Source organism: Colias croceus, chromosome 6, assembly GCF_905220415.1.
Source record: "Colias croceus chromosome 6, ilColCroc2.1".
Taxonomy (NCBI): Eukaryota; Metazoa; Arthropoda; class Insecta; order Lepidoptera; family Pieridae; genus Colias; species Colias croceus.
In genome coordinates this window covers 11,667,501-11,688,819 of record NC_059542.1, presented here as the reverse complement: position 1 = coordinate 11,688,819, position 21,319 = coordinate 11,667,501, and the positions used below count along the sequence as shown (strand labels likewise).

The following is a 21,319-nucleotide window of genomic DNA, read 5'->3' as shown; positions in this document are numbered from 1 at the left end:
TTTTTGCAAATTGAAAAATGGAATAATTTTATCAAATTAGTGTATTGTCATCGGTCCTCAATAAATCTACAAAGTTTGAACGAAATCTGGCCGTTTAAAGTGGGTCAAAATCGCGCCCAAAGAAGTCGGTTACAAACAAACATTCAAACATACAGGTGAAGCTAATAAAAAGCGTGTAAAAAGTAAAACAACTAAAGACTGAGGACAGAAAATACTGTACTTAAACTATTAAATTAAAATCTAAAACAAGCACTTAAAAAAAATAAAAAGAAAGGCACTAAATAATACACTTAAAACCCTATGAAAAAAAAAATTAAGATGCGGGCCCTTGAGGCAATATCTCGAGCAACCTTTGCCCGATAACAGCTATTTGCTGCATCACCCTAGTTTGCTCGCGATTTGCCTCAACCTTTAGCGACTCCAGCCGCAGTCGCTCCATTTCTCTTTGGTGGAAAAGTTCCTCACGCTCCCTCTCACGTTCATGGAGAAGCTTTTCCCTTTCCCTTTCTCGCTCATGGGAAAGCTTCTCTCGCGTCTCCTCCAGTGCAAGGCGTCGTTGTTCAACCGCCACAAATTCTGTAGCGGCCCGGTCAAATGGCGTTAAGCCGCGATTCCTGCGAGCTCTCTGCATCCCATGTCGCGGCGAGGCAGTCGCAGATCGCGGTGACGCCGAAGACCGTCGACCAGTGGGACGCGGAGGAGAACGCGGTAGAGGGGGCGGCGGACGTACTGGTGGTGGTGGTGGTGAGGGCTGTGGGTCTAGCAGTAGCGGTGATGCTGGCAATGTTGGAACACTTGCTGTTGAGTAATGAAAATAATGTTAAGGAGGCAAATATAATTCTGACTTCCACTTATATTATAAATTAGAAATGTTCATCCATTCCATCTGTTGAATAATATTCTCTAGGATACAAGCAAAGACTAATTTATTCAAGTCATTTAATGAATTATGTTCAATTATTATCGATTAAACTATATTATGACGATTGAAAACAGCTCCTAGAAGAAGGCTAATTTAATAAGTAAATAGAGTTTAATAAAACTTACTATTATAATTAAAATTCTCTAAGCCTACAGGAATTTCAATTTCCACATCTTCAGGAATGGGTTCTTCCCTTGGTACTGGTGGCGCCTGAAAAATATTTATTTTTATCAATATATTAGTTATTTATAACTTTTATCATATACTCTTAACACTTACAAATGTTACGATTAGGAATTGTTAGCTAAGTATTTTGTATAATTGATATAGATTTATAAAGAATAAAATATAATTAAAAGATATTTAATGTTCTCATCAACATTAACTATCTATTAATTATATTGTGATGGAATTACATTTTCAAACACTAGCTGTGCTCCGTAGTTTTACCTGCAGTGCTCTGCTCCTGTTGGTCTTAGCGAGATGATATATAGCCTATAACCTTCCTCGATAAGTGGGCTATCTAAAATCGAAAGAAATTTTCAAATCGGACCAGTATTTCCCGAGATTAGCGTGTTCAATTAAACAAACAAACTCTTCAGCTTTATTATATTAGTATAGATTTTCAAGCTGTTTATTTGTTTTATTTATTTAATACAATTCATTTTACACAAGTTGAAAGAGGCTTATATGTAATCTCTTTCAAAATAAATATCTATTATTGGCCATGCAAGTTACAGAGGAATTGGTGTGATACGTAAAGTTGCTATAATATAATAGTACTAACATTAACCTTTTGAACGCCAATGACATCTATAGATGCCATGCGCAATCGTGCCCTGTGCGCCAACGACACCTATACATGCCAAGAAACAGATCATAGATAAATACAAAATAAACATATTAAACCTTTACTTTTACGTGTTTTATTTATACAGTTTATGAACTGAATCCCCAGTTATTACATAAATATACACAGTAAACAAAATTGCCAAGTAGTTATTCAAATATTTGATGACAAAAAATAACTTAATTAATGGCTAAAACAGCATGTTCTCTCGCGCCAATGACATGTATACGTGCCTACTAGTGATGTAGTGTAATATTCAAGTAACTTCATTAAAATTTCAGCGAAATTACTCTAATTCGCTTAATTTTTGTAATAACTACAAAAAAAATATATAAGCTTAGTCACTGAGAAAAAAGGTAAATACTACATTCTTTGGTATAATACCATATTGTCTATATTGTGGATATTGTTGATTTGAATATTTTCCTTTTCGCCAATCATGCGCATCCCTAGCACAGTATCGATATGCAATCCCTTCTGCGCCATTGACATGAATAGATGTCGGACTGGTGACGTCGTAAGCGCGTGCCGTGTTGTTAAGTGCGGAAAGTTGTAAAAATATTTTATCGAGAAGGTATCTACCAATATTATAATCAAATAAGTACAAGGCTATTAATGAGCATAATAATTATATAGATAGGTAGGTAAATACAAGGCTGTTAATGAACATAATGATTATATACAATTGTTGATTTTTTATTATTTTTTATTTTATCGTCATAAACACAATGTATGCGTTCTAGCATAATATTTATTGTCCATGTAATGATAAAAATTCGCTTAGGTCCAAAATGTATAAATATCTCTAAAAATCTGTAGGTACTTACCTATTTAGCAGTTTTCAAAATTTATTACCTAATAAGTCTAATCAGTGCCTTTATTAGAATATTCTTATGATACAAATTGTCGCTATGTCATATCAAAATATGGTAATTGACCTAAATAGGTACCTACATATAATTAGTATTTGTAATAACTCAAGTATTAAACCAAATGATTGGAAAATAAATATGTAGTTTTAATGCAATTCCCTTTATTTAAAGGTAATAGTTGTTTTGATATTTACAAATAAACACTCCACAATAATACCTATAGTTCATATAAACTTAATAAATAAACTCGATAAGTTATAATAATATACAGCTACACATCCCTAATCAGAAGCGAGAGATTATAAAAAAAAGGATGGTTGCCCGCGCCATTGGCATGTATACATGCCAATGGGGCGTAACTGATAGAGAATAGTGCTGTAACTTGCTGCAATTTTATATGTATTTTTGTATCTCAAAAGGTTGATTTTTTTTGTTGATAGTTGCTATAAATGTGGTCTTAAGTTTTTACAGTAGGAGATGAGGTTAAATGAATATTATTTTTGTGTTATAAGCTGTTTATTCAAATATTCAGACGTGAATTATTATGTTTATCGATAACATTTTGGACTCCCTACTATTTTCAAGGTTATCTCATTGAATTTGTGGCTTGGCGTGGAGGGCACGGCGATGCGTTTTTGCTCTGGCGGTCAAAAGGTTAAAGCCATGCTCTTGTATGCCAGCTTGACCAAGAACAGCAGTCTCTCCCAGTATGGCACAGACTCGGTCTTCCAAAACTGTTAGAGACAGCCTGCTGCTTGGACCACCACCAGTACCATTTGTGTGGTTGGAAATCAACATTTTCTTTTTTTTTGTTTTAGTCTTCCAATCTGCCCAGACCTTTAGGTTTACATGTTGTGAGTTAAAGCGGTGCATGAAAAGGGCAATAGCAAAATAAATGAATATATTAAAATATACAGCTATGTTAACAAGATGCAAGTAAATAGCAAAACAATTGAGAGTTTGCAATATACACTTAGGTTAACAACATGCAAGTTAATAGCAAAACAATTGAGAGTTTGCAATATACACTTAGGTTAACAAGATGCAAGTGAATAGCAAAACAATTGAGAGTTTGCAATGTACACTTAGGTTAACAAGATGCAAGTTAATAGCAAAACAATTGAGAGTTTGAAATATACAGCTAGGTTAACAAGATGCAAGTTCAAACTTACTTTCTTCCACTTCTCTTGTGATTTGTGAACCCCACCACCAACTGAATTAAGTAATAATGTGAGCCTTGCCCACATTTGGTCGGCTTTTAGTCGACCCTGAGGTCCCCGCTGTGGTCGAGAGAGGTCACCATACCTATGGGTAACACACACCAATGAAGCACTTGGTATTAATGATTTCATTGTTTATTATAAAAATATTGAAGCAAGTTTGGAATCAAAACTGTATTTTTTTAATAGTACCTTTCCATGAATTCTATAAGAGCAGAAAATTGCTCCTGGCTGGCGCGCAGTCTCTCCATTTCTAAACTAGAAAAATAAGTACACATAAATAAATTAAATTTAAACCTTGAAGACATTATATCTTTTTATGCCTCATTGCAAATGCAAAATTAACTTATCTCTATTTGTATTTTTATAATTTAAAGCACAACCTGTATTTTTTAGTTCACTTCAAAAATTTTTTGACTTTTTACTTTTTCCGTTTTCGGAATTCGGCAGTTTAATTTGAATATTTCAAGAATATTTTTCAACATTACTAATGTCAAACTGAATGACAGTTGACAGTTTGACGTACGCTGACTGACGTTAGAATTCGAAGCCATAGACATTAGCGTACGATCCAATAGAATAAGCGTTCGCCAAGTTCTAATCCACTTGGCTACCTGTCGTTTATCGTATTCGATAAAGTAGCCTACTCACGATTCAATTTCAGTAACAATCTGCTGACACAATCTGCAGTGAGCTGACAGATTGTGTCGTGAATAGTATAGTTGAGGGCACGTTGGGGGCGTAACCCAACATGTTGCGTATTGGATCGGCGCGGAAGCAACCCGACAAATTGTCTCAGCAGATTGTGTGCGTGTTGAAACGTGAGTATTGTGATTGCTCCAATCTCGGCTCAATCGCGCTGCCGCGTTAATCGCAAAATGGCGGTTTTGAAATAAACGCGGGAAAGACATTTTTACATATTTGAGGAAGATGTTTATATTTTATACTTTATAGCCCTTGAAATCTATCAATAAAATTGGAAAAAATTCAAGCTTTACAAAGATAATTATCTTATATTTCATAAATTAGTATATCCATTAATAATGCGTATTATTGCGTTGAGGTTTAGCATCAGGCCAGGCATCAACGTGACGTGCACACGTTGTGGCAAGCAATCGCGGAATGAAATTGTATCAGCAGATTGAGGGTTGGATGAATCGTGAGTAGAGAACGCTCAATCGCGACTTCAACAAATTGTGTCAGCAGATTGTGGGTTGTGTTGAACCGTGAGTAGGGCCTGTAAGGCGTCAACGTTTGTAGAAAGAGAAACGCTATAAATCGTATGCCACTTGGCTAGGGGGGCTGGTAATTTTAATATGTTCTATGAATAGGGCCGTAATAGGAGAAGATATAACCTAATACAGAGTTACCTGGAAATAACTACCACCGTAATAGGAAAACTACTCCTTTTTTTTAACCGACTTCAAAAAAAAGGAGGAGACGAAAGGAGGAAACGAGAGCGCGGAACGAGCGACAAAGAAGCACAATCGGACGTTGTCACGTTCAATTATCGTCAGTAAACCGACTTTACAGACAACCAATTTTTTTTTTTTTTTTTTATGTATGTACACCGATTACTCCGAGGTTTCTGAACCGATTTACGTGATTCTTTTTTTGTTCGATGCGGGATGGTGTCGAATTGGTCCCATAAAAATTTTATTCGGATAGGCCCAGTAAGTTTTTATTTTATGAGCATTTTTGTCTGCATTTGTAAATGTTGCGAGTGCAAGTTTAAAGTCGGTTGTTTTTAACGCAGTTATCATTATAATCCTAATTCGGACCCATCAAAAATTCGATAAACAAGAGAATGTAAATGCTTTATCAAACGATAACAGTTTTTTGGCTCATAGAGCAGGCTCCAAGGAGATGTTCGTTTGCATAAATAGCGGACCTAAATCTGACTTCTGATATATATTGTATAGATCCCAGACATCCTATAGACAGATGTTGCCAACCAGTTTTGTGGTCCCCTTCCCCGCACCCCGGTTATTAAATATGGCATACAAAGAAAAAAATAAACATTTCCAAAACATGCCGCGTGGGGTATCAAATGAAAGAGCTTATTGAGTAGATCACGAATATATAGCATACTATAACATTTCTTACACTTTCTCTAAGATTTTTTAGAAAATTTACGAAAATGGTCCATTTTTGAGTTAACTTTAAACCACTATAGATTGAAAACTCATGAATATATTTTTTAAATTATTATTTTAAATAATTAACAATAGTCCATTGTTTACGATTCAATAGTTCGTACAGTGAAATAGTTGCATGGGGGAGTGGGGGGGAGCATTCAAAGATGGCGAGTATATTTTCAAGTTTATGCCAGAAATAAAGGCCTAATACAAAAATATCGGTGTCAGGGCTTGGAATAATTATCTCTGCACTGTCGTTGTGTTTGACAGAATGAAAAATATGGCAGAACATTCTTGAATCAGCCTCTTAACCCGTGTAGCGTCCTACGCACAGCCAGAGGCGGCTCGCCCTAAGGAGCGCTGGTGCAGTGAACTCCCATAAATAATTATAATAAAATCATACTCCTTAATTTCATTATTAATATTAATTATTACTATTTAAAATCAATCGTAATCGTAAAAAACTACTGGCAATACCAATGAATATATCCATCATTCCATCATTCCATACACCTGACACCTGTAGGTATAATACTGTATTATAAAACGCGCGTAGCGGAGCGCTCACGATTGCGCTCCAATGAAAAAATATTCAGTACATTTTCTAATACGAAATCCAATAGGAGTGAAAGAGATAGTTTTGTCAGAGCCCTGCGCGTAAAACAGAAGATTTTCTATGAAAAAATAGCAAAATTCGGAGCGCCGCTCCCGCAAACGTTGCCGGTTCGTTTTTACCGCGCGCCCGTACACAAGACAGCGATTGCGCGACGTTGCCACTCAAAATAATATAAACAAACACTATAGTCAACTTGCACGCGCGCGAATGTACCTATAATCGGGAATTTTCGAATTAAAATCATAAGATACGTGTTGATTGTTGAAATAGCCTGTAGTTATCAGTATTACTTGTGAGTGTTAAAATGGACAATTATAATGTGGCGTTCATTAAAAAGTGTGTTAAAACGTTACAAATTCGGCTTGAATTGAAAGCTAAGGGACCGCCACGACCTGAACTTGACCTTACGCAAAAATGTACGACAAAAACGAAAACATATACGCGTGTGTTTAAATCCGAACAATAGGTATGTGAAAACACCGTGGTTGTGTGGTTGTGATGAACATGAAAGCAACAAAATATTTTGTTTTCCGTGTCTTTTATTTGAAGCGGGCGCGGCCGACGGAGGTGAGAGTGCTTGGACTGAAACGGGCGTTGACGACTTAGCTCATCTTTCAATCAAGATGAAAAAACATTCACAATCTCGGTAGGTACCATTTGTTGAATGAACTGCAATTGGCGTCTATCGAACGACAAGACATTCGTAAAGCATTAGATTCCGCGTACCGAAAGTCAATACGCGAGTTCAATGACCGTGTCGATGAAAACAGACATATTTTACGAAGGTTAATAGATTGTGTCAAGTTATAGATATTTTTGCACACCAAAAAGAAAGACGTATGCATTTCCTTTATAAGTAATTTTTTAATTAAATTGTACTGCTTTAACATCATGTATTTTCAGTGTTTTATTTCAAGTGAACACCCATAAAATTTTGTCACGAGCCGCCTCTGCGCACAGCGGTTGTAGCGTAACTCAAATTGTACTGAGAGCGTCCTGCGCTGACAAACGCAGTGCGTAACGCGGCCCGTGACATTGAAGGTCATAGACGTACAAGTGAATGTTTCCAGTATAAAAAATATTTCTCTATGCCTTAAACATTTATAATTCAAATCGACACGACTCCGAGACAGGAAATACCGTAGACAGAGTAACTAATAGACCCAATGACGATACCTTTCTCACTTACACAAGAAAGAGAGCGAAAATACCATAACAAATGCATAAGACAAAGACACAAATACCCAATTTTTTGTCCCTTAGTGTGTAACCTGTTTTTCAAGATCCGCAACTTGAGTTGCGAAACAAACTTTGACAGTTCGTGCCTTCATCGTGCTTGGTGTTCGAATTTTGGATATTATTTAGTAAAAAATCGATACGAGTACATTGAAAAGACGGTGAAATTATCTTAATATAGACATCGAAGTAAATAGAATGGTGCGTTGTCGTGTTATTGCATGTATAAGCGATAGTGAGAAGAAAATTGCCGGTGTGTCTTTTCACGCGTAAGTACGACTTTATTGTCCTTATTTATAGTTTCTCAGTGATGATTATTTATATTTTAGCCTAAAGTAACAACAAGTCGCGTTAAAACAAGGAAAATATTAGCGTAATACCGATTTTTACATTCAATAACCTATAAACATCAACAAGTAAGTGTTGCCAGTGTCGGGAAAAATAATACCCCGATCATCAATAAAAAAATATTGATTTGACAATATGGCGAAACTCGAAAGTAAATGAATATGAAATCCCATAATAACCCAGTGTTTCGGGAAGACTTCGGCATCGAAAACATATTTTAATTTATTATTTCTCATAGTAATAATTGTGATTGACATAAAATTACACTTATAATTTTAGAGAACCTGAACTACCTGCGAGCATTAATTATTATTAACCTATGTATATCGATTTGTTTCCAGATGATCCAGACCTACGTAATTAATGGATCGAAATGGTAGAAAAGATTGGATTCTCACAAAATATTGTAAAATATGAACAAGCCAATGAAAAAGTAAGAAATGTGTTTCGTCATCAATAATCAATCTGCTTATATTTTTTGTATCTACTAAATTGATTATAAAGACAAAAGAAAAATCTCATAACTGGTTTTATTTAATTGCTCCTAAAAATATTTACCCTTTCCAAAACATCCGGGAGCTCGGATACTGTGGCAACATTCAACTTATACATTGACAAACTATCTTTGTCTCAGTCGCGGTTACAGAGTACCTTTGTCTATTAGTTTCTCAGTCTACGGGAAATACAGACTAAAACCACAAAAAAAAAAAAAAAGTGAATCATTGATTGAGTTGCGTCATCGGCCATAGTTTGTACTTTGTAACGTTCGTCTTGTTCAACGAATATTTGGATTGTGAATTATGCCGAGAGGAATAATTAGATGAGTGATAATTGAGACGTATATTACTGGAAATTTTACGTAGAATACGTTTATGATATTGGTTTTAGGGATATTTGAAGAATACTCAGTGAAAAAGTGTCTCAACTTTTCAGTGCGGAAGACGCAAAATGGCGCTTTTTTTCTTGTTTGTGAATAATGGATATTTGTTATTATTCATAGTGAAATACGTTGTGTTAAATGTGTGAAAATATAAGTGAATGTATTTGGCAATCGTGTAGTGATATGAAAACGTGAATATGATCATTTGATGACTCACCATTATCATGTAAGTGTTAGTAGGTATGTAAGCAATTAAAATTAAAACAAAAGAAAATCAATTTTTTTATAATTTTATAGAAAAAATATATCGTCATGATTACATTTTTATGCTATAACTAGTTTCTTCCTCTTTCCAAAAATATATCATACATGGCATATAATTATAGAACAATAGGGTAAATAAAATTTTCAAACTCGGTAGTCATAAAAAAGCTAGATTTCGTAAACTACCTCGACATACTTGGGACGCATAACATCTGTGCGTATGACGCTAGACGGGTTAACTTCACAGAGCAAGTAATAGGTATAGGAAGAGACGGCACTCAGTACTTCGATTTCGAGCTCACGCACACATATGCATGTATTACTTAGGTTAAGTCTTATATACCAACCTATGAAAAGTTCACGTCAAAAATGATCCACATTGCTGCCAACATTTAAAAGTTGAAGTTGCTAGTGATGTCTCTTTGAGTACATATTATCGATAAAACTTCATATCGATATCGATAAAATTTTCGATGCTGGGTAACATCACTACTAATTCTCATCCTTATTCAAATTTATAGGAAATTAAAAATAAAACACCAACAATGTAGATCAATAAGTTTATTATAATATAATAATAATTACCTATATCTAACATTTTTATATAATATTAAAACTCACTATTATCAGCAAAAATGGATAATTCCATTTGAATTTTGAATTTTACTGAATATCTTTATTTAGGCATGTAGGACTTAATTCGGCTTAAATATTATGTGAATACAACTAGATTCACATTTTATACTTTTCCTTGAAATATTTTGCGGGATTTCTATTTTAAAATCTCATTCTAAATTTCCAATATATCGTTGCCGTTCGGATCGCCATATTGGAATTGTAAGAAGTTGTTGTTTTCTCTGGACAAAACAATAATAATATTATCTCCTCTCCAATTGATTCTACAGCCAGAACATGACGTAATAGAGAAGTTTTCTCGTAAAAATTATTATTTTTTATATCTTCCTTTAATAGAACAGTCATTGGGTATATATTGCAAATACTTAGTCACAAATCACATTAATAATTATTATCAATTATTATCTACACAAAGATTTTAACATTGTTTACACATAACACTTTTTCTTCTTCTTTCACTTTTGGCAGAAATATAACAAATTAAAAAATTCAATGTACTGTACATTAACTGAGTAAATAAGTAAGAAAATCTACGATATACGAAGAACAGATTTTGTTTATCTTCCACCAAAACAATTAATAAAACGCCATTTTGAATTCAAATTTCAAACAACAAATCAACATCAAGAGGTTGTCTATGCTTAAGTCTTAACCATTGACAAGAAATCGAAGAAAGAAAGAAATAATTTATTAATGTATTAGCTTAAAATTAAAATATACAAAAATAAGGTTTAAAAAAAAATAAGAAATAATAATAAATAATTAAAACTAAAAAATTAAATCTAATATTAAATGATTACATCGGAGGGGCCAACATTAGAAATGTTTTTATTTTTTCTAAAAGTTGGCAGAACAGACTCTCCCTTAGGTCTTTGAAAAGTACAAAATAATTTGAACTGTATGTCAATTGAATGAAGTTTAAAATTGCTTGATAATGGAAGCCTAACCAAAACGATGTTCTTAAGGACGCGTTTACGAATCTGACAAAAATAAGCAGTTTTTCGGTACATTTTGCGACAAAATAATACAAAACCAAATTAAACTAATAATTACTATAGATAGATTAATCCTTAACCCTCAATTCACTAGGTGAAATTTGCTAACATAAACAGCTTCCATGAGTCCACTGGACTCATATATTTTCTTGGCGTGTTTTTTTCAAATAAAACTCTTTTTTTTATTAAGTTTTTTTATTATTATTTTTAAATGTTTATTAAGGCACTACAAAAAAATAATAAAACTGGATAAACTTCTGAAATACTCTTAAAAAATAAAAAAAAACTTATTCTAATAGTCTTAGAAAACAGAGTTATTTTCAAAGCCCTACAATAATGGCAAATATTTTTAACTAATGGCTCTTTTTAATTTTATAAGACTTCTAAAGGAATGCAAAACCGAAAATAAACAACAAAAATGTACGCTTCTATACAAAAAAATAAAACGTGCAATGGGGTATTGCCACCGATTGCAGGCAGCGACGGCATGCCATTTTTGAGCAACTCAAACATACAGGCTTCAGACATCTAGTGCCTGAATGTGCAGTCTTTGTTCTCTTTTTGTAATTACATGGATAACAATGCTTTCTTTCTGTCCTAGATAGCTTGTCTTCGGTTTCAGAGTGGCTCGCATCTTCATCATTCATAATTTGTGTGATCCATGATTCCAAAACAGAATCTGCCTGGTCTTCATTCATATTTACAACTTTATGTTGTTTTAGATCCATTTTACAAACCTACAACAACAACAAATATTAAAATACATATTTTTATATCATTAATACGACAAATAAGCAACATTTAAGAATCGTAACAAATAAATAAAATATTACTTAATTCACTAGTATGAGTCCATGGGACTCACTCGACGTAATAACTTACCTATTACGCAGCGCAGGCGCACGTCCTCTCGCTACCGCGGTGCCCACGTCACTGCAGGAAGGTACTGAGACGGTGGAGGAAATAAGTCACCAGGGGAAAAAAATATAATAGTTTGAAAGTTCGATGTGAGTCCAATGGACTCAGGTAGTGAATTAAGGGTTAATCTTTAAATGGTAGCAATTTTTTAGTCGAAAATTTTGGTTTATAATATTATCTAATATATAAAAATCAATGCCACTTTTCGTTGTAATTCCATAACTCGAGAACGGCTGAACCGATTTCGATAATTCTTTTTTTATTATATTCCTTGAAGTACGAGGATGGTTCTTATGTAGAGAAAACGTTAATATGTACCACGGGCGAAGCCGGGGCGGACCGCTAGTAAAAAATATTTTCCGTTGCACAAACACAAAATTGACAATATCATGCTGAATAAAGGAACATTTTTCATGTATTTAATAAAATAAATTTAATGATTTAAAAATATTTTAAGTAAGCAGACATGTCCAACTCAAAAAGGTAGCAAAGAAAACTATCAAAATGTTACAAATAGGCTGAGAAATCAAACCTTATTTTTTCACATATTTAGTTGTAACGCGTGATACTTATTGGATTGAAATAAGGGTTATTTTACTGGCTCATCTTGATTTATTGCACAAAAATTTGTAATGAAATATTTTAGTCTGCGCTCGGCCGCCGTTGTGAGTGGACACTGTGACGCTTGTAAGCAGCTCCTCGTTTACGAAAAGATCACTGTACGAATACAAAATATTTGACCTAATAAACTTGATCCTTCACGCATTCATTTTATTTATAGATTTTATACTTATGGGATTATAAATTTCATATTTAGTTTCTGACTTGATGGAGTGACCTGAAGGTGTACTTCGAAGACTGCTACTGGAACTAATAAACGATTAGAGCTAGGTGTGCCGAGTTTGGGCTCATTTTGTTAGTTATGTTGAGACCTTACCTCCAGACTTGATGGAGTGACCTGCAGGTGTACTTCGAAGACGGCTACTGGAACTAATAGACGAGTAGAGCTAGGTATGCCGAGTTTGGGCTCGTTTTGTTAGTTACATTGAGACCATACCTCCAGACTTGATGGAGTGACCTGAAGGTGTACTTCGAAGACTGCTACTGGAACTAATAAACGATTAGAGCTAGGTGTGTCGAGTTTGGGCTCATTTTGTTAGTTATGTTGAGACCTTACCTCCGGATTTGATGGAGTGTCCTGAAGGTGTACTTCGAAGACTGCTACTGGAACTAATAGACGAGTAGAGACTAGGTGTGCCGAGTTTGGGCTCGTTTTGTTAGTTATGTTGAGACCTTACCACCGGACTTAATGGAGTGACCTGCAGGTGTACTTCGAAGACTGCTACTGGAACTATTAGACGAGTAGAGCTAGGTGTGCCGAGTTTGGGTTCATTTTGTTAGTTATGTTGAGACCTTACCACCGGACTTGATGGAGTGACCTGCAGGTGTACTTCGAAGACTTCTACTGGAACTAATAGACGGTTAGAGCTAGGTGTGCCGAGTTTGGGCTCATTTTGTTAGTTATATTGAGACCTTACCTCCGGACTTGATGGAGTGACCTGCAGGTGTACTTCGAAGACTGCTACTGGAACTAATAAACGATTAGAGCTAGGTGTGTCGAGTTTGGGCTCATTTTGTTAGTTATGTTGAGACCTTACCTCCGGATTTGATGGAGTGTCCTGAAGGTGTACTTCGAAGACTGCTACTGGAACTAATAGACGAGTAGAGACTAGGTGTGCCGAGTTTGGGCTCGTTTTGTTAGTTATGTTGAGACCTTACCACCGGACTTAATGGAGTGACCTGCAGGTGTACTTCGAAGACTGCTACTGGAACTAATAAACGATTAGAGCTAGGTGTGTCGAGTTTGGGCTCATTTTGTTAGTTATGTTGAGACCTTACCTCCGGATTTGATGGAGTGTCCTGAAGGTGTACTTCGAAGACTGCTACTGGAACTAATAGACGAGTAGAGACTAGGTGTGCCGAGTTTGGGCTCGTTTTGTTAGTTATGTTGAGACCTTACCACCGGACTTAATGGAGTGACCTGCAGGTGTACTTCGAAGACTGCTACTGGAACTATTAGACGAGTAGAGCTAGGTGTGCCGAGTTTGGGTTCATTTTGTTAGTTATGTTGAGACCTTACCACCGGACTTGATGGAGTGACCTGCAGGTGTACTTCGAAGACTTCTACTGGAACTAATAGACGGTTAGAGCTAGGTGTGCCGAGTTTGGGCTCATTTTGTTAGTTATATTGAGACCTTACCTCCGGACTTGATGGAGTGACCTGCAGGTGTACTTCGAAGACTGCTACTGGAACTAATAGACGAGTAGAGCTAGGTGTGCCGAGTTTGGGCTCATTTTGTTAGTTATGTTGAGACCTTACCTCCGGACTTGATGGAGTGACCTGCAGGTGTACTTCGAAGACTGCTACTGGAACTAATAAACGATTAGAGCTAGGTGTGTCGAGTTTGGGCTCATTTTGTTAGTTATGTTGAGACCTTACCTCCGGATTTGATGGAGTGTCCTGAAGGTGTACTTCGAAGACTGCTACTGGAACTAATAGACGAGTAGAGACTAGGTGTGCCGAGTTTGGGCTCGTTTTGTTAGTTATGTTGAGACCTTACCACCGGACTTGATGGAGTGACCTGCAGGTGTACTTCGAAGACGGCTACTGGAACTAATAGACGAGTAGAGCTAGGTGTGCCGAGTTTGGGCTCATTTTGTTAGTTATGTTGAGACCTTACCTCCAGACTTGATGGAGTGACCTGAAGGTGTACTTCGAAGACTGCTACTGGAACTAATAAACGATTAGAGCTAGGTGTGTCGAGTTTGGGCTCATTTTGTTAGTTATGTTGAGACCTTACCTCCGGATTTGATGGAGTGTCCTGAAGGTGTACTTCGAAGACTGCTACTGGAACTAATAGACGAGTAGAGACTAGGTGTGCCGAGTTTGGGCTCGTTTTGTTAGTTATGTTGAGACCTTACCACCGGACTTAATGGAGTGACCTGCAGGTGTACTTCGAAGACTGCTACTGGAACTATTAGACGAGTAGAGCTAGGTGTGCCGAGTTTGGGTTCATTTTGTTAGTTATGTTGAGACCTTACCACCGGACTTGATGGAGTGACCTGCAGGTGTACTTCGAAGACTGCTACTGGAACTAATAGACGGTTAGAGCTAGGTGTGCCGAGTTTGGGCTCATTTTGTTAGTTATGTTGAGACCTTACCTCCGGACTTGATGGAGTGACCTGCAGGTGTACTTCGAAGACTGCTACTGGAACTAATAAACGATTAGAGCTAGGTGTGTCGAGTTTGGGCTCATTTTGTTAGTTATGTTGAGACCTTACCTCCGGATTTGATGGAGTGTCCTGAAGGTGTACTTCGAAGACTGCTACTGGAACTAATAGACGAGTAGAGACTAGGTGTGCCGAGTTTGGGCTCGTTTTGTTAGTTATGTTGAGACCTTACCACCGGACTTAATGGAGTGACCTGCAGGTGTACTTCGAAGACTGCTACTGGAACTAATAAACGATTAGAGCTAGGTGTGTCGAGTTTGGGCTCATTTTGTTAGTTATGTTGAGACCTTACCTCCGGATTTGATGGAGTGTCCTGAAGGTGTACTTCGAAGACTGCTACTGGAACTAATAGACGAGTAGAGACTAGGTGTGCCGAGTTTGGGCTCGTTTTGTTAGTTATGTTGAGACCTTACCACCGGACTTAATGGAGTGACCTGCAGGTGTACTTCGAAGACTGCTACTGGAACTATTGGACGAGTAGAGCTAGGTGTGCCGAGTTTGGGTTCATTTTGTTAGTTATGTTGAGACCTTACCACCGGACTTGATGGAGTGACCTGCAGGTGTACTTCGAAGACTTCTACTGGAACTAATAGACGGTTAGAGCTAGGTGTGCCGAGTTTGGGCTCATTTTGTTAGTTATATTGAGACCTTACCTCCGGACTTGATGGAGTGTCCTGAAGGTGTACTTCGAAGACTGCTACTGGAACTAATAGACGAGTAGAGCTAGGTGTGCCGAGTTTGGGCTCATTTTGTTAGTTATGTTGAGACCTTACCTCCGGACTTGATGGAGTGACCTGCAGGTGTACTTCGAAGACTGCTACTGGAACTAATAAACGATTAGAGCTAGGTGTGTCGAGTTTGGGCTCATTTTGTTAGTTATGTTGAGACCTTACCTCCGGATTTGATGGAGTGTCCTGAAGGTGTACTTCGAAGACTGCTACTGGAACTAATAGACGAGTAGAGACTAGGTGTGCCGAGTTTGGGCTCGTTTTGTTAGTTATGTTGAGACCTTACCACCGGACTTGATGGAGTGACCTGCAGGTGTACTTCGAAGACTGCTACTGGAACTAATAAACGATTAGAGCTAGGTGTGTCGAGTTTGGGCTCATTTTGTTAGTTATGTTGAGACCTTACCTCCGGATTTGATGGAGTGTCCTGAAGGTGTACTTCGAAGACTGCTACTGGAACTAATAGACGAGTAGAGACTAGGTGTGCCGAGTTTGGGCTCGTTTTGTTAGTTATGTTGAGACCTTACCACCGGACTTAATGGAGTGACCTGCAGGTGTACTTCGAAGACTGCTACTGGAACTATTAGACGAGTAGAGCTAGGTGTGCCGAGTTTGGGTTCATTTTGTTAGTTATGTTGAGACCTTACCACCGGACTTGATGGAGTGACCTGCAGGTGTACTTCGAAGACTTCTACTGGAACTAATAGACGGTTAGAGCTAGGTGTGCCGAGTTTGGGCTCATTTTGTTAGTTATATTGAGACCTTACCTCCGGACTTGATGGAGTGTCCTGAAGGTGTACTTCGAAGACTGCTACTGGAACTAATAGACGAGTAGAGCTAGGTGTGCCGAGTTTGGGCTCATTTTGTTAGTTATGTTGAGACCTTACCTCCGGACTTGATGGAGTGACCTGCAGGTGTACTTCGAAGACTGCTACTGGAACTAATAAACGATTAGAGCTAGGTGTATCGAGTTTGGGTTCATTTTGTTAGTTATGTTGAGACCTTACCTCCGGATTTGATGGAGTGTCCTGAAGGTGTACTTCGAAGACTGCTACTGGAACTATTAGACGAGTAGAGCTAGGTGTGCCGAGTTTGGGTTCATTTTGTTAGTTATGTTGAGACCTTACCACCGGACTTGATGGAGTGACCTGCAGGTGTACTTCGAAGACTTCTACTGGAACTAATAGACGGTTAGAGCTAGGTGTGCCGAGTTTGGGCTCATTTTGTTAGTTATATTGAGACCTTACCTCCGGACTTGATGGAGTGACCTGCAGGTGTACTTCGAAGACTGCTACTGGAACTAATAAACGATTAGAGCTAGGTGTGTCGAGTTTGGGCTCATTTTGTTAGTTATGTTGAGACCTTACCTCCGGATTTGATGGAGTGTCCTGAAGGTGTACTTCGAAGACTGCTACTGGAACTAATAGACGAGTAGAGACTAGGTGTGCCGAGTTTGGGCTCGTTTTGTTAGTTATGTTGAGACCTTACCACCGGACTTAATGGAGTGACCTGCAGGTGTACTTCGAAGACTGCTACTGGAACTAATAAACGATTAGAGCTAGGTGTGTCGAGTTTGGGCTCATTTTGTTAGTTATGTTGAGACCTTACCTCCGGATTTGATGGAGTGTCCTGAAGGTGTACTTCGAAGACTGCTACTGGAACTAATAGACGAGTAGAGACTAGGTGTGCCGAGTTTGGGCTCGTTTTGTTAGTTATGTTGAGACCTTACCACCGGACTTAATGGAGTGACCTGCAGGTGTACTTCGAAGACTGCTACTGGAACTATTGGACGAGTAGAGCTAGGTGTGCCGAGTTTGGGTTCATTTTGTTAGTTATGTTGAGACCTTACCACCGGACTTGATGGAGTGACCTGTAGGTGTACTTCGAAGACTGCTACTGGAACTAATAGACGGTTAGAGCTAGGTGTGCCGAGTTTGGGCTCATTTTGTTAGTTATATTGAGACCTTACCTCCGGACTTGATGGAGTGTCCTGAAGGTGTACTTCGAAGACTGCTACTGGAACTAATAGACGAGTAGAGCTAGGTGTGCCGAGTTTGGGCTCATTTTGTTAGTTATGTTGAGACCTTACCTCCGGACTTGATGGAGTGACCTGCAGGTGTACTTCGAAGACTGCTACTGGAACTAATAAACGATTAGAGCTAGGTGTGTCGAGTTTGGGCTCATTTTGTTAGTTATGTTGAGACCTTACCTCCGGATTTGATGGAGTGTCCTGAAGGTGTACTTCGAAGACTGCTACTGGAACTAATAGACGAGTAGAGACTAGGTGTGCCGAGTTTGGGCTCGTTTTGTTAGTTATGTTGAGACCTTACCACCGGACTTAATGGAGTGACCTGCAGGTGTACTTCGAAGACTGCTACTGGAACTAATAAACGATTAGAGCTAGGTGTGTCGAGTTTGGGCTCATTTTGTTAGTTATGTTGAGACCTTACCTCCGGACTTGATGGAGTGTCCTGAAGGTGTACTTCGAAGACTGCTACTGGAACTAATAGACGAGTAGAGACTAGGTGTGCCGAGTTTGGGCTCGTTTTGTTAGTTATGTTGAGACCTTACCACCGGACTTAATGGAGTGACCTGCAGGTGTACTTCGAAGACTGCTACTGGAACTAATAGACGAGTAGAGCTAGGTGTGCCGAGTTTGGGTTCATTTTGTTAGTTATGTTGAGACCTTACCTCCGGACTTGATGGAGTGACCTGCAGGTGTACTTCGAAGACTTCTACTGGAACTAATAGACGGTTAGAGCTAGGTGTGCCGAGTTTGGGCTCATTTTGTTAGTTATATTGAGACCTTACCTCCGGACTTGATGGAGTGTCCTGAAGGTGTACTTCGAAGACTGCTACTGGAACTAATAGACGAGTAGAGCTAGGTGTGCCGAGTTTGGGCTCATTTTGTTAGTTATGTTGAGACCTTACCTCCGGACTTGATGGAGTGACCTGCAGGTGTACTTCGAAGACTGCTACTGGAACTAATAAACGATTAGAGCTAGGTGTGCCGAGTTTGGGTTCATTTTGTTAGTTATGTTGAGACCTTACCTCCGGACTTGATGGAGTGTCCTGAAGGTGTACTTCGAAGACTGCTACTGGAACTAATAGACGAGTAGAGCTAGGTGTGCCGAGTTTGGGCTCGTTTTGTTAGTTATGATGAGACCTTACCTCCGGACTTGATGGAGTGACCTGAAGGTGTACTTCGAAGACTGCTACTGGAACTAATAGACGAGTAGAGCTAGGTGAGGCGAGTTTGGGCTTGTTTTGTCTTCGAAGTACACCTTCAGGACACTTCATCAAGTCCGGAGGTAAGGTCGCCCTCTTTTGTCGTTGTTGTTGTTGTTGTTTGTTGTTGTTGTTGTTGTTGTTGTTTATAATTTATTTAATATGGACCACGAAATTTATAATCATGAATTATTTTTGACGACTGCACGCCGTAACTGCACGCGTGCAAAGTTTTTTGACTTGACCTTGAAAACACGAGGCGTTAGTCGCGCGCGGCGTATGTTTGTATGTATGTATTATGTATGTATGTATGTACATATGCCGTGCGTGATACGTGAATAGTATCTGAAAAAAATAAACAAGCAGAAACATCGTAGCCGGGATGCGAGACAATCGGTGCGCGAGGCTAGCGAAGACGGGGGGGCGTTGCGCGTGGGCAGCGAGACATTTGTACGTACGTATGTGTATGTATCATTATTTCGTCGCTGTTGTACCGCGTCGCCCGTGTGCTCTGCGCTCTCCTCGTTGCCGCCGTTCGCGTGTCGGTGTGGGGTTGGTGTTTGGTGGTGAGTCTGTGACAGAGTTGTAGAGTAGTGTGTTAGTTCTATGAAATAATAAAAGACCCCCAAAGATGATGATATTGTAAAAGCGTTTGTGCATACGGCGCGATACAGTTTTTAATCTTTAGTGGTGGTAGTAGTAGTAGTAGTAGTAGTTAGTAGTAGTAGTAGAAGAAGTAGAAATTAGTAACTGTAGTAACATTGCGTCTGCCGACGGTTTGATAGATTGTCAGTTTCGTAGATTGTATTTTATATGTGTAGTGTAATAAATAATATTACGCATCTTGATACACTCTCGGAGCGCAGACCGTGAAAAATATACGACTACTATTGAACGGCAGTATAAAATTTTTTATTGCTCACATCGCACACGTTTGTGATGTACCAATGGGCTTTTATCAGATGTTTATATGTGGTCGCAATTTTCGATCCTTCCACTCTCCGTGCGTAGATTGATCGTTTGCGTCATAAAAGTTGACCGATATTAAAATTTTTCCTTCGCTTGATGCGAATGGGAATTGTTAAGGGGTGTCTCGTTAAGATGATACTTTCAACGATTTAACTGACTGTGTTCAGATTTATCCACGTGTGCGCGCGCGCGTGTGTGAATAGTGTGCGTGTGACGGTCGCCGCCGTTGCATATCATGTTATTTAAACACGCCGCGCGCATATGTATGTATATAGAGAAGCGAACGTCGCGGCGGCATCGTCGTGTCACGTTTGAGGCTCTAGCGGAAGCTTTAGTTAGCTCCCTGGTTGATCCTGCCAGTAGTTATATGCTTGTCTCAAAGATTAAGCCATGCATGTCTCAGTGCAAGCCGTATTAAGGCGATACCGCGAATGGCTCAATATATCAGTTTTGGTTCCTTAGATCTTACTCAGTTACTTGGATAACTGTGGTAATTCTAGAGCTAATACATGCAATCAGAACTCTGACCAGTGATGGAATGAGTGCTTTTATTAGATCAAAACCAATCGACGGAGGGCCTGGCGTCTGAAGTCGTTAATTTTGATGAATCTGGATAACTTTTGCCGATCGCATGGTCCAGTACCGGCGACGCATCTTTCAAATGTCTGCCTTATCAACTTTCGATGGTAGTTTCTGCGACTACCATGGTTGTCACGGGTAACGGGGAATCAGGGTTCGATTCCGGAGAGGGAGCCTGAGAAACGGCTACCACATCCAAGGAAGGCAGCAGGCGCGCAAATTACCCACTCCCGGCACGGGGAGGTAGTGACGAAAAATAACGATACGGGACTCTTACGAGGCCTCGTAATCGGAATGAGTACACTTTAAATATTTTAACGAGGAACAATTGGAGGGCAAGTCTGGTGCCAGCAGCCGCGGTAATTCCAGCTCCAATAGCGTATACTAAAATTGTTGCGGTTAAAAAGCTCGTAGTTGCATTTGTGCGCCGCGCTGTCGGTGCACCGCATCCGCGGTGATACTGACACGTTTGCGGAGCATATCGTCGGTGAGCCGGTCGTTAAAAGCCGGTTCAATATCAAAATCCTATCGCGGTGCTCTTCAGTGAGTGTCGAGGTGGGCCGACAATTTTACTTTGAACAAATTAGAGTGCTCAAAGCGGGCTCAAAATGCCGCTTGAATATTTCGTG

The 21,319-nt window shown here is 38.7% G+C and overlaps 1 protein-coding gene, 2 long non-coding RNA genes and 1 other non-coding gene across 4 annotated transcripts in view; 2 read left to right on the top strand and 2 right to left on the bottom strand.

Annotated features, from left to right (window-relative positions):
* Nucleotides 1-313: 313 nt before the first annotated feature.
* Nucleotides 314-4,206, bottom strand: LOC123692721 (formin-like protein 2). Its single transcript, XM_045637495.1, has 4 exons — nt 4,057-4,206; nt 3,817-3,949; nt 1,048-1,132; nt 314-798 (listed from the first exon to the last, which is right to left on the bottom strand). The coding sequence occupies exons 1-4, from the start codon at nt 4,170-4,172 to the stop codon at nt 314-316; spliced, it is 819 nt and encodes a 272-aa protein (XP_045493451.1). The 5' UTR covers nt 4,173-4,206.
* Nucleotides 4,207-7,763: 3,557 nt separating this feature from the next.
* LOC123692765 lies at nt 7,764-8,723 on the top strand. Its single transcript, XR_006751598.1, has 2 exons — nt 7,764-8,123; nt 8,544-8,723. It is a non-coding gene; the product is annotated as an uncharacterized LOC123692765 (long non-coding RNA).
* A 1,169-nt stretch (nt 8,724-9,892) lies between these two features.
* LOC123692764 lies at nt 9,893-12,152 on the bottom strand. Its single transcript, XR_006751597.1, has 2 exons — nt 11,860-12,152; nt 9,893-11,714 (listed from the first exon to the last, which is right to left on the bottom strand). It is a non-coding gene; the product is annotated as an uncharacterized LOC123692764 (long non-coding RNA).
* Nucleotides 12,153-20,451: 8,299 nt separating this feature from the next.
* The window catches only part of LOC123692934, a 1,905-nt gene continuing 1,037 nt past the window's right edge, over nt 20,452-21,319 (top strand). The window contains exon 1 of the ribosomal RNA XR_006751624.1: nt 20,452-21,319. This exon is cut by the window's right edge and continues 1,037 nt beyond it. This is a non-coding gene — a ribosomal RNA (small subunit ribosomal RNA).

Bases quoted from the DNA above. Each gene is read 5' to 3' on its own strand.
- LOC123692721 (XM_045637495.1), bottom strand. From the start codon at position 4,172: ATGTCTTCAAGGTTTAAATTTAATTTATTTATGTGTACTTATTTTTCT. The intron at 1,133-3,816 runs GTAAGTTTGAAC...AATATTTTTCAG, and splicing joins CACAAGAGAAGTGGAAGAAA to GCGCCACCAGTACCAAGGGA. The intron at 799-1,047 runs GTAAGTTTTATT...ATTACTCAACAG, and splicing joins AGAGAATTTTAATTATAATA to CAAGTGTTCCAACATTGCCA.